The 12585-nt window shown below is 41.2% G+C and overlaps 1 protein-coding gene across 2 annotated transcripts in view; it reads right to left on the bottom strand.

Moving 5' to 3' along the window:
• The window catches only part of LOC140360226 (leucine-rich repeat transmembrane neuronal protein 4-like), a 77113-nt gene extending 64528 nt beyond the window's left edge, over nucleotides 1-12585 (bottom strand). Inside the window, exons 1-2 of one of the 2 annotated variants that reach the window (XM_072445431.1) lie at nucleotides 12407-12585; nucleotides 10364-11988 (exon numbers count right to left, since the gene is read on the bottom strand). In XM_072445431.1, coding sequence (XP_072301532.1) covers nucleotides 10412-11988; nucleotides 12407-12461 — 1632 coding nt within the window. In that variant the 5' untranslated portion in view covers nucleotides 12462-12585 and the 3' untranslated portion in view covers nucleotides 10364-10411. The remainder of the gene's footprint in view (nucleotides 1-10363; nucleotides 11989-12406) is intronic. The other variant, XM_072445430.1, reaches the window with a different exon arrangement.

Here is a 12585-nt window from a genome sequence, read left to right as displayed (position 1 = left end):
AATGACGATCCGCTGCTTGTAAGTGAAGATTATTAGTGCTGCAGTTTTAAACAAGAAGTCATTGGAGCCGTTTCTATTACTGAGACTTTTAGATCAATAATGCTGTTTACAATGAACAAAATGTAAAATGATTATGATGGTATAGTTCAATACTAAGTACCTGAAAAATCATAATATATCTCTTGTTATATTGTGCTGTTTAATGTAAGTTTTATGGCGAGCAAACATTGTCACCGAATGTTATTGAGGGAAGATTAAAGACATTTTATTTGCTCCTGTTATGTCTTGCTGAAGACGTAGTTTGATCTAAGATGAGGGATGTCAAGGTTAATCGATAATTGTGATTAGTTAGGTCAGAATATTGTAGAAAAAGATTAGTCATCTGGACACTATTTTCATCCAAGAGTCATTCTTAATCTGCAGAGAAGAAAAAAAAAGAAAGCAGATGGAGAAGCATCTTGTTCTTCAAAAAACAGTGTCCAGATGACAACAACTGAATCTTTTTCTCCAATGGAACGCTCCTGGAATGTCGGATTACACCATCTATGTCAGAATAAGCCTAATTGTCACAGTTTTGGAGGAAAAATTAAGTGATGTCTATTCAATCTTTACTCTAAATAAATAAGGCTAAATGTATTGTTTTTTTTCTTCTGGCTTATGTCAAATTAACATTACTTTATCTGTCACAAATTGAGACGAGTCGTGTGTTGGACGAGAATGAAATAAAACGAAGGATTTCACTAATGTTTAATTTAATTGTGAATAAACGTTTATCGTGATGTATCTTCTCACAATAGACGTGAATAAAAGAATACATTTGATATTGTGACATGCCTAGTGGAGATCTAGTCCCTTTGACAATATTTAGCTCCTGCTTATGTTTAGATTTAGACCTGGGACACTCCATTTAAGAGGAAGAATTGGTTATAGAAGATCAGATTGGTTTTCTTTGAGGTTTTCCTGATGTAAAAAGTTTAGAGCGGCAGTGTTGGACCTTGTATTGTTATATTTATAGCTTTGAGTTTGGGGCTAAAAGCATGTTTCAGATGTGGCCCTGCACTTACTTTCATCTTCCCTGAGCCTGTCAGAGAGCCATTCAATAAAAATGTGAATTATTTTTCATCAATCAAGAGAAGATTGTGCTGCATTCAGAGTGATGCAAATAGCTGCTGGCACTATCACATCAGAGCTCGATGTAACATGACCCGGAATCAATTCTCTCTTATGTCTCTGACGACAATAAACATATTGCACAGTAACTTCAATAGAACAGTATTTATTATAAACTATACAGGTATATATTGACGTTAACTGATGATGACGATACTCACATATGTTTGTAATCCAAATATGCCAAAATGTACCTTAAATGTTTTGATTGAGCTTCAATTATATCTTACAAAAGTAAATGGTCTATAATATTAACCACACAAGTGAAGAAATATCACTTTAGCCCAAGTAGTCTCCAACTGGTGGACCGTGGTCTCGACCCCAACGCCATTTTCATGATTCATGAATAATTCTAAAATACACTGGTTAATTAAGTGTGACAATTATTCAAATGCAGCACGAATTACGTCTGTGAATCAGTCCCAAACGAGCTCTGTCAGCGCGCTGTGCACGTCTCCTTCTACCTCTGCCTCTCGTGCAGGACGCATGTGACAAGAGCACTGTGAAAGTGGAGGAGGCTCTTACTTTTCTATCAGTTTTAATTTTGTGCAAATTGGTTCAGTAATCATGTAGTAATAAGCTTACACAACAAAGTCTATCAAACATGATGGTGACGATTAATAAACAATTAATGTGCACACGGATAGTTAAGGATCAATCAGTGGCAACACATGCAGTGTCATGCTGAAAATTATCAGAAATGAGACAAACTCTGCACAAAACCTCTGATTGTCCTGAGGAAGAGCCGGGAGCACAGCGAACAGAGGACATTTAGTCAAGAAGTCAATCTCTCGGTTGTGTTTTAACATATAAATATATAAATACACTGTTTCATAATACTTTTCAGTCTGCATGAGTTTGCTGCTATTACAACTATTTAGACTGAAACGTATTATGAAACGAGCTGACCCAAACTGCACTTGCAAGACTACAAGTAAGTGCTGTTTGGGTCAGCTTGTTTGACATAATTATGATACTAGGCAAGTTATAAGAAAAGTAAGCAAAGTAAGTACAGCAACTGTTCTCTTGTGACTATTTCCCTTACTATACTACACTTTTTTTTCATTTGAAGTGACAATTGAACTATAGAGGAGAAAAATCCACCCAGGAACGTCTCAGCTGAGGCTCTGCACCTCAGGGCTATTAGTTCTAGCAAACAGAAGCCCCATTAGCTGTGCCATTTAACCACGTTCTTGCACCAAAGAAACAAGATTAATATGCCGACCAGCTCGGCTCCAGCTCCCATTCTAGGTGAGAAATGTCCTGCCACACACAAGCTGACAGAAGAGCTCATTTACCTGTGTACCACATGGAAAATGTTGTGGGTTTGTGACTTGGCAGAACTAAAGGAGCTAATCACAAGAACTCAGACCCTTTACTTTCTGAAATGTATGGCACAGTATACTGCAAATGTTTAAGACAGTAACACAGGTGAGTAAGTAAAAAAAAATCAAAACTACATACTAAAAGTCACACAGAACAAGATCACATGGCAATATAAAGAAAGTAATAATTAGTGTTAAAAATGAAATTGTATTCTCTTAAAGAAATACGTGTTTTTATCATCATCGTGGTATTATCTATTACGCTTTAAATATGATATCATTTCCCTACTTCTAATACTTTTTTTTGCACTTTTTTGCACTTAAGCTAGAGTAAACACAAAAGTACTTCTAGTTCATTGTCAGTTTTATCTTAATTATTTCAGCTGCACTACTTCGTTAAGTCTGGCAATCCATCACTGGAAATATGGTCTTTTATCACAAGATCAAGTCAGCCTTTGGTGAGAAATTATCATTTTCTGTTTGAATCTGTTTTGTTTTCGCTGGAGTCTGCCTTCTCTCTTGTTCAAAAGCGTTCCGGGAGCAGAAAGGGAGCCGGTCCACTTTTGAAGCTAGACCTTTAAGGTATAAAACATTTAACACAAAGTACTTTTGGACCAAACCAATCTGCTCCAAAGTGAACCAGTCACTTCTACTAAACACTTCCCTTTACTTTGAGGGTTAAGTCCTTGATATGTATTTCATTGTTCCCTTCACCTTTAAAAACGTTAATATTCTAGTCACAAGCCAAACTAAAATTGATGTTGAAATGACATGGTGGAGCTTGGACACACCATTATGTAACAACACCTCCAGCTCTACTGCGTTTCACAAATGATCGACTGAACACAAAGAAACATGTCGAGCTCTGGATGTAGAGTTGAGCCGAGGACAGTGAGAGAGAGTGGGACAGGAGTCACACTCAGCACGCGGCCTGGTCCTGACTTAAGACGCACAATACAAGAATAAGTGGAGTGGCATTGCATAAAACTTCCCTCACAGAGCAGAACTGACAGACAAAGAGGGAGAAAGATGCCACACTGAAATGTCTCCTCGAGGTTTAGCCGCAAGAAGCCCTGAAACATATTGTCCCGACTACTCTTATTCAGGCTGACGAGCAGTGGAACAAGTGAAACTGTGCAGAGTATTAGAGGTCATAACTGTCCCTGCAAGGTTGTTGGTTTGACTCCCGGTCTCAACACACCCAGAGCCTACTTCAGTAACTTTTGAAAAAAAAAAAGTTGGTTCTCTGAATAGATTTGAAACACCATAGTTTTACTCCTCCTCGAGTGCTGTAGTATCAGTACACATACCTGAGTATAAGTTAGGTTAGGTTCAACTTTATCGTCCCCGAAAGGAAATTTGTCATAGTTCACAGTAGGGCTGGGTATTGCCAAGACCCTCGCGATACGATACGTATCCCGATACTTGTATGTTCCGATACAATTCCCTCATTACGATATGTATCCTGATACTTTTTAGAAAAAAGGGTCTTAAAGTTTACCAAATGGGCATTTGTTTTATTCCGGATAAGAAAATGCATGAATTTTCATGTTCATCCACAAAGCTTATGCAAAAAACACATTCAAGTAAAGTTGCCAAACAATTGGCAAGGTCTGTGTGATGTGTGTGATGTGTGTGAGTCTGTTGACCCTCTGTTTGTGTCTTTTTGTTGTTGTTTTGGTCTTAAAATCCCGTTTCTTCGGGTCGGGCTCGGCACTGAGCTAAGTAGCACTAGCGCGGAAGTGGCCGCGGCTAACGCTAAGCTAACAGGCGCTCAGCGGGGCCCTGTGGATAGTTGTATTGTTTAACCGCTCGGTTTTATTGTTTAACCGTTCAGTTTATGTAGTGTAGAGTAGGGAAGATGTGTGTGATGTTGGTGTCGGGTTTGTGTCCGTTTTTTTGCCTCCGGTTCGGCTGTTGTGGTGGCCTCGGGGCTGTGTTAGCTCCGGGGCTAAAATGGCGGTCTCGGGGCTAAGTTAGCTCCGGGGCTGCGTTGAGTTTGTATAAAATAAAGGGGTGAAAGGAATGAAATCAATGAAAAAGGAAATCAAATAGAATGGAAAAGGGATGCGTGTAACAGTAATGACGTTTCGAGCCAAAAGCTCTTCTTCAGGCCTGTGTACACGCTGGTGCACGGTGTGTGTCAGTCTCAGTAGTTCCGCGCTGTTTACCGCCTTCTAAACGGCCGTCCGGACAATTTTTAATAAATTAACGTTATTGAAAAGTATCGATACGGCGACTCCGTATCGATACGGAGCCTGTGACGATATATCGCTGTATCGATATTTTGAACACAGCCCTAGTTCACAGTGCTGCAGGTCACATTCCACACATCAACAAGACACACACATTAGGACAACAATCAGCTAGTCAAGTTAATACTCTCACTGTGAGTGACGGGTGAGAATCATGTTTTAAACCACAAAACAGAACAATATGACTGCATGTCATTCTGGAGTTTCCCGCCGAAATGCTCAGAACGCAATGATTTATGGACTTAAAAAAAACACAGGATATCGCGGAGCCATGTCATAGGTAGAAAATGACAGAATTATGTGTTTTTGGTGCTCGAAAAGATTACTTTCTAAAGAGGATTTATCAAACTACTGTGAATGAAGCTTAAGGCGACTCCAGGTATGTTTTTGATGTGGAAACCATGTTATAACATGGTTAAAAGCTAAAAAAAGAAAAGTCAATTCAAATTATTTCAACAATTGAGCTTCTATATGCTCTGCTCCTTCAGCATATTTTGACATTGAAATGTGTTGATTTCAGTTCTGTCCAGTACTTTTGCTACACTTACTTGTGTAATTTCTTGGACCACTCCATTGTACTTTTACTAGAGTAATATTAATTTGAAGTAGTTTACCTGCACAGTATGGCATCTGGTTACAGTCAGTTCATGTCTGTGTTTTTGATTGTATGTTTGAGCAATAAAGAGATCTGTAATAAAATAAGTGTAAGACGGATAAGAGTAATGACCTACAGTGGAACATTTTAGGCAAAACAATAACATAATGCAGCTATGCATATAGGAAGATTTTGTTTCCCTTTAATCAATCACAATTTTTTTAATTCAACTGTATTTCATCATATTAAAGCAGATAAAAAAAAGCTCTCAGTATTTATTTCCTGAACATAAACCAAGAGAAAATAGTTCGATGTTTTCATTTTGAGTCTGAAATCTGTTCCAAACCACATGCATTTACTGACAAAGGATTGTACTCGCTTGATTCAAAAGATCCAAGCATGATATTGATAATCAGATAACAATTTCAGCCTTATATAAAAGGTATATTAATGTTCTTCTAGTGTGGCCCAAAGGAGGCAGGATTGTAGAATTAAAAAAGGACAAATACGAGAGCGTAAAAGTCTAATTAAGCGTGAGTGGGTCCAGTGTCTCAAAGCTGTTCTGTTCACGGTGACTCATGTGAAATCCTGCTGCCCCGAGCTTGATTCATTCATTCATTTTCTGCAGCTTATCCTTATTCAGGGTCAGGCCGGCTGGCACCTGTCCCAGCTGACGAAGTGTGCGGGGGGCACGGAGGAGACGGGGGGCACCGGGACAATGGACAATTAATCGAGAGGGCTGACACTGTGGGTACAGCCAAACTCAAGGCCAAATCTCTATCAGAGGGGGGCAGAGTACAAATCTGTGCCGCTGCTATGAAAGGGGGGCAGAGTACAAATCTGTTTGTAAGCTAAGGCTACAACAAAATGGTTTTAAATAAGAAGTGGCACGACTTTTGTCTGGAAAGAATGACATGATACCAGAAAGATATCTCTGTATTTTTTATATCAGATCGATATCAGTCTGCTCAGAATCTGGATTAGCCAATCAGAGACAAGTACGGTTGTATCTTGATAAATATTTCTGCTTACAACAAATTATTTAATGTAATGTAATATAATGTTATGTTATGTTATGTTATGTTATTTTATTTTATTTTGAAAAGGGACAGTGCATATTAATGAACATATGATTTTAGCCACAGGCTAGTTTCCATCTGTTGTCCCTGGACAAGTTTGATTTTGTTTTAAATGAAGGATGACCACAGAAAGAAACAAACCTCAGCCGCGCTTATGATAAAGTTTAATTAAAAAAATACAGTATTGTAACACACATTTCAACAAAAGAGGGAGAATAGAGACATACAATAAAAAATCAAGATAAATAGGTACTAAAAATATATGTTATATATAACACTCTGTAAGTAGAGCAAAATTGGAATGGCAACAGCAGAATTATGAATAATAAGTGGAGTGCAGAGTGCAGCAATGGACTGAAACTAAGGTAATGAATGCATAATACTACCACTACTACTACTACTACTACTACTACTACTACTGCTGCTTCTGCTGCTGCTGCTGCTGCTGCTGCTGCTGCTGCTGCTGCTGCGTCTGTTTCTTATAACAACGACATCAGTAGCAGTAGAAACATTGTCACTGAAGTTATAAATCTCCTGAAATCAACATTGATTCTCAGTCAAAACATTCAGGAATGAGAATAAAATGCGTGAAAGTAATATTATTTAATGATTATCCAGTTACGTCCTACTCTCGTTTCCACTACCTCTAATTCAATAAATGATATGTACGTTTCTTTATAGGGCTCGGCAAGGCAATAGATCAACTTTTAATCCATCAAGATTCAATCATTTCTAATCGATTTGAAAGGAGATGCTTAGAGATTGTTAAAATGAGAGGTCTTAAACTAATCCTTTGTCAGTAAAAGCAATAGTTTAAAGCAAAGCAGAGTTCACATTTTGGTGGAACTTTGCATTTTTTTGTGTTGAACGACACTGACTTCAAAGGCGCTGTACCTCATTCTTACTGGTTTGAAACGTGAAAACAGAAATAGTTTATTTATTTTAATATATCGGATACATAAACTCGTTTTTCCACATTTCAAAACTGCAAATCAGGTACAGCACAAAGTACACAAAGTGCTGTTTATGTACATGAAATCTAAATTGAAATTAAAATAAAGAAAAAAGAAATCATCTAGATTCATGTTTGCCAAATCCTCCTTGATAAACGTAAGACATCATCACAACAAATTAATTTAACGCAATTATCCTCATTATTTTGCCTGCGTTCCAGAACCATTACTAATCAAGTCACTGGCCGGCTTGCCACACTCACTGTCTCCACAATAAAGAGGGATGATGTCCTGGTTAACAATTCACCACATACAAGACGGCTCAGGCAGCTGCCGCGTCACCACGGAGACTTTGAATTGTTTTGCATGATTTTAGTATTTAAGGCAACACTTCACACAAGCCCAGAATAAAATCATACGAATCAGTCTGAATGCTTTGGCCTTCGTTTAACTCTGTTGTGCAAACGTGGGTTAATTTAGGTCAGTGCACACAGTACGTTCGCGGTGATGGCATTTAAACTCACACCAAGAACATCATTAGCTGTCGCAAAGTGCATGCAGAGGCAGTGATTTGTTATTTCTAGTTAAGTGCTTTGAGATTACTTCTGTCATAAACTGACACTATTTATACAGAGATGATTTGAATAAAAAACAACTGAGCGTGTCTGAGTAAGTGGACTATACGCAAACATGATTTTGCTATTAGACAATGTCCTGCTCTTGTCGGGGAATTTCCAAGGTCCTGTTTTTCAGCCAAATGCAAACACATCTGCACAATCTTTTTTGCGAGATCTTGAGGCATCCGAAGCAATTACCCGTCGACCGGTGCCTCAGGGCAACTGGTCAGGAGTATCTACAAGATGCCTTGGGTTGATGGGAGCACCCAAAGGAAACACAGCCAGAGACGAGGAGAAACAAGCAAAGTCCACAAAGAAAGCCCACACGCAGTCAAAGCCCGGATCGTCTTCAAGAACAGAAAAAGGCCCTTATCGACAAAAATATATCATCTTTTTCTTTTTTTGGATATCCCGAAAGCAATATTTTTAAGATTTTTTAAAAAACTGACACAAAGGTGAAATCCCTTCATTTTTAATCTGCTCATTTTGCTGCATTTTAAAGAAGAAATTATACCCTCAGTATTCAATGTTGCATTATAATTAATATTATTATATCATTATTTCTATTATCTGCCATCCTATAGGCTCTATTTACTTGATGCAGTTGCAGTTGGTCCAGTGCTGTTATTACTGTATTATTCATATGTTTTGGTGGCTGTGTTTGTGTCTGTGCCCTGGCTGAGTTCTGTCTTTAGTTCCAGCCGGGCATATTGAAGTTGAGCCCCTGTCTATATTTAGTAAGCTTTTTGTTCTCAAAGAAAAGCTGAATATAGATGTGTTTTTTTTTCTGTTAGAGAATGACTGCGACGACCAGGCAAACATCCCCAAACAAATAGACGGACCAAAAGGGCTCGTGAACTTTTTTTGCTCTGAGGTGTCGCCGTGCACAATAATACATCCAATATTTGAGATTTTAAATTGCACTGTTTACGCTGAAACTCATTCTGACCAATACAACTTCCCCCTCCCCTGAAAAATCTCTGAACAGCATAATTCAGCCTGAGAGCAATTCCTGCAGTAGTGCTCGATTGCCAAACTGGGATGAGTGCATAATTTATCTTTTATTTGGCCGAGGGCTTTTATTGTGCTGCGGTCTGTCTGCTGTGACTGCACGAAGTCAGTTTGAACTAAATAGCAACTCCAAATCTTAAACACACTTTCCCTTGAGGTGTGAAAGAGGATGAAATGCATACATAGTTAACGTGAAAGCCAACATTTACAGAAATACAGCGACACAAGAACATACAGTAATCCTCACGCACGACACAGGACAAACGCACGGAGATGGCCACCTGCACAGTAACTGGATCCCATACATCATGTGCAGGACAGACGGTCATTTGAGAGAGATTAACCAACTGGCTGATAAAATGCAGTGCCGTTTCATGCCAGAAAAGGAAAGGTACCATTTTGATAGTTGCTTCAAAGCCACTTTATTTTGTGGGCAAGAAATCTGTTTCTACACTCACTGATGGTGTGTGTATTTTAGATGTAAAATGTGATTCAGAACAGCAGCTGGCTAATCACACCGAGGCAAATAGATGAGGCATAATGCAAATACAGTCACTGTGCATGGGGGCTCCTTAAGCCAGTGGTTCTCAAACTTTCCGAGATAGGCAGGAACCAGGACTAATTAGGCCATGAAACAGCAAATAAACTAAGACAAAACCAGACTTAAGCCAGACTAAGATGGTTATGTTCATTTCTTCACGGAGCAATAAAGTTACTGACAACTAAAACTGGTCCAAATCAGGCCTTATCATCTTAAACATGTGCAAAACAGAACTAGTTCATTTTAAACTCTTTCCAGCGGCGCAATCATTTACCTAACGCATTCCTAGCGTCCTAGTTAGTGAGTTAGTGAGCACTTTTCACAACTTTCAGAGCCCAGAGCAGAAGTAACAAACAATAGCGCACTTACTGCTTTTTGGAGAAAATGAAACATCCTATAATTCAATGCAGACAGCAGAGTGGTCTCATTTTGATCCCTAGAGCTAATTTTTACGTTATATATGCACTGGAGCCGAGCAGATTTCCCTTTATTTGGTGAAAAAGATTGGGCACAGGCCCTTTAACTGTGCAGTGTATAGAGAACCAGAAATCTAAAACCCACTTTACATCAAAAGCGACACTGATCCTGATCCTAAACCAGAACTCTCACCTGCACGGGAAGTGGCAAAAGCACACTAAACCAAAGCTACACCAGTCTATAATAATCACTTTTTTTCTTTTCTATTGTGAAAAGTTGCAAACAGCGAGGGAGCCCTATCACAGTTTGAGAACCACTGCTTTGTACACACCAACACAGACAGAGGAGAAAAGAAAGTCAATATCTTTTTTCCTCTTCCACAGATTGTTAGAAAATTTACCTCTCATGCCGCGCAGTGGAAATGGATTTTGGAGTAGGGGGGCAACGGTCATACCTCGCATTCCCTGGAGCCTGAGATGGTGTACGTGTATGGTCCTGTCCCGTTAACCAACACGTCCATAGTCTCTGAGTGGGAAGGCTTGTAGTCCACATAGTACTCTTGCAGCGGCGAGCTTAGGGAGCGCTCCGTCTCCCTTGTCTTTTTCTGGCGCTTGTTAACTGCCGCCGAACGCTGCTGGAGTTGTTTGATACTACTGGGATAGCGCTTCCAAGAGACGTAGATAACAAGGAGAATTATAGCCACCGACAGGAGCAGGGCCACGCTCCCCGCTATGATCTTGTGGAAGGACACAAACTCACTATCGGGTAATGGGACAGTCGGGGAGGCCTTGGGGGCAATGGGGGTAATAGATGTAGGGGGGACAGTAGAGGTGGCTGTCCGGTTGGTGATAGGCGTATTATCCACAAAGGGTTGAGTGGGTAGAGGCACAAACTGAGGTTTAAAAGTGGTTCTGACCGATGTGGTTGTGGTTGGATTAGGGCTGGGAGTCGGTCTGCAAATGTTGTAAGTCTCCACAACATCGCTCACTTTCTCGCCTTGGGATTCCTTGGGGCTGGCGCAGATCATAGCGGTTTCCTTGTTACCCTTAAAGGCCTTCAGCCAAGCCGCAAGAGGGCAAATGTTCGGGTTGCAATACCAGAGATTCCCGGCAAGACTTATCGTAGTGAGGGAGATCCAGGCGTCCACGGTCGACTGCGAAATGTTGGTGAGTTTGTTCGAATCCAAGTTGAGAGTTTGGAGGTTCGGGAGGCATTGGAACGTGCTCTGCTCCAGTTCTTCCAGTTCGTTTCCGGAGAGGTCCAGCTTTTGCAAAGAAGTCCACATCCACGGCGGGCCCTGGGTTAGCAGTCGTATGCGATTCCACTGTAGATACAGCGCCCTCAGGTTGGTCAGCCTCGGAAAGTGTGCCAGATTTATTTTGGAGAACTGATTGTGCTCCAAGTGAAGCTCAACTAACTTTAGGAGTCCAGCAAAAGCGTTCCTCGTCAAGCTACGTAGTCTGTTGTAGCCAATGTCAAGAAATTCCAAGTTGCGACACTCGAGGAAAACTTTCATAGGGATAGTCTTTAACGAATTGGACCGCAAGTGCAAACTCAACAGTTTTCTTAAGCCCATGAACTGACTGGGCTGGAGAACTTGGAGCTTATTATAAGAAAGGTCAAGGTTACGCAAATTGGGGACATCGTGAAAAGTGTTGTTTTCCAGAAGCGTGATTTTATTAGAGCTCAAGATGAGTTCTTTGAGTCTCCGGATCCCGTGGAACGCCTGTCCGTCCACGGTGGCGACGTAATTGTGGTCGAGATAGAGCCACACCAGCTGGCTCAGGCCTGCAAACTGGTGCGACCGAAGGTTCATGAGGCTGTTGTAGCGCAGGGACAGCCCCTGTGTGGTGACCGACACGTTCCTGGGCACGTCTCGAAAGGCGCTGGACTCGCAGTAGATTATTTTCCCATCGCATCTGCAGCTCAGGGGGCAGGGACGCTCTCTGGGGACACTGGGGGCAGCAAACAGGCAAGCAGGAACAGCCAAGATGAACACAAGCCATCTGAACAGCCCTGCCAGCCCTGCACAAACACACACACACACACACACAAACAAACAAAGAGAAGAGAAGAGAAAACTAATTTAGTGAATAAACTGAACTCAGCATTCACAGAAACAAGTGGCATAGAGCAAGCAATGAAGCAGGAAATCAAATATTGCGTCTCTGTAGCTGTGAGACGCCATCTGCATGCTGCCCGTGACACACAAAGTCCTGTTCTTGAGACATGGCAGCGGCTAAAGTGATAACCGGGAGCGCCAGGCGTGATTTGACATAGATGAGGGGGGGTGGGGGGTGGGGGTGGGGGGGACTCCTTCTCCACAGACTGCAATCATCACTCAGTATCCACAGGGGGCACACGCCAAACGTCCGCTCCCCCCCAAGTTCATCTAATCAGGAGATGTGCCAAGACTTCAAACATCCGCCGCGCTCGCACTTACCCATGTTGGCACAGTGTCTTCTCCCCCTGCGCTGCTTCATGGCTGGCTGTTGCATGCGTCCCGGCTGCACATGATAAAAGCACCCGCCGCCGCTGAGCCCAAAGAGTTGGACATGGACCGTGGCAGGACGCGTGTCTCTGGGCGCAGGCTGGTTGGCGCGCGGTGATGCTGCAGCCCGG

This window comes from Eucyclogobius newberryi, unplaced genomic scaffold (genome assembly GCF_026437365.1).
Source record: "Eucyclogobius newberryi isolate DKJ021-1_F unplaced genomic scaffold, fEucNew1.0.hap1 SCAF_148, whole genome shotgun sequence".
Taxonomy (NCBI): Eukaryota; Metazoa; Chordata; class Actinopteri; order Gobiiformes; family Gobiidae; genus Eucyclogobius; species Eucyclogobius newberryi.
Note: the sequence above shows the minus strand (reverse complement) of the source record. Positions and strands in the feature narration are given on the sequence as shown.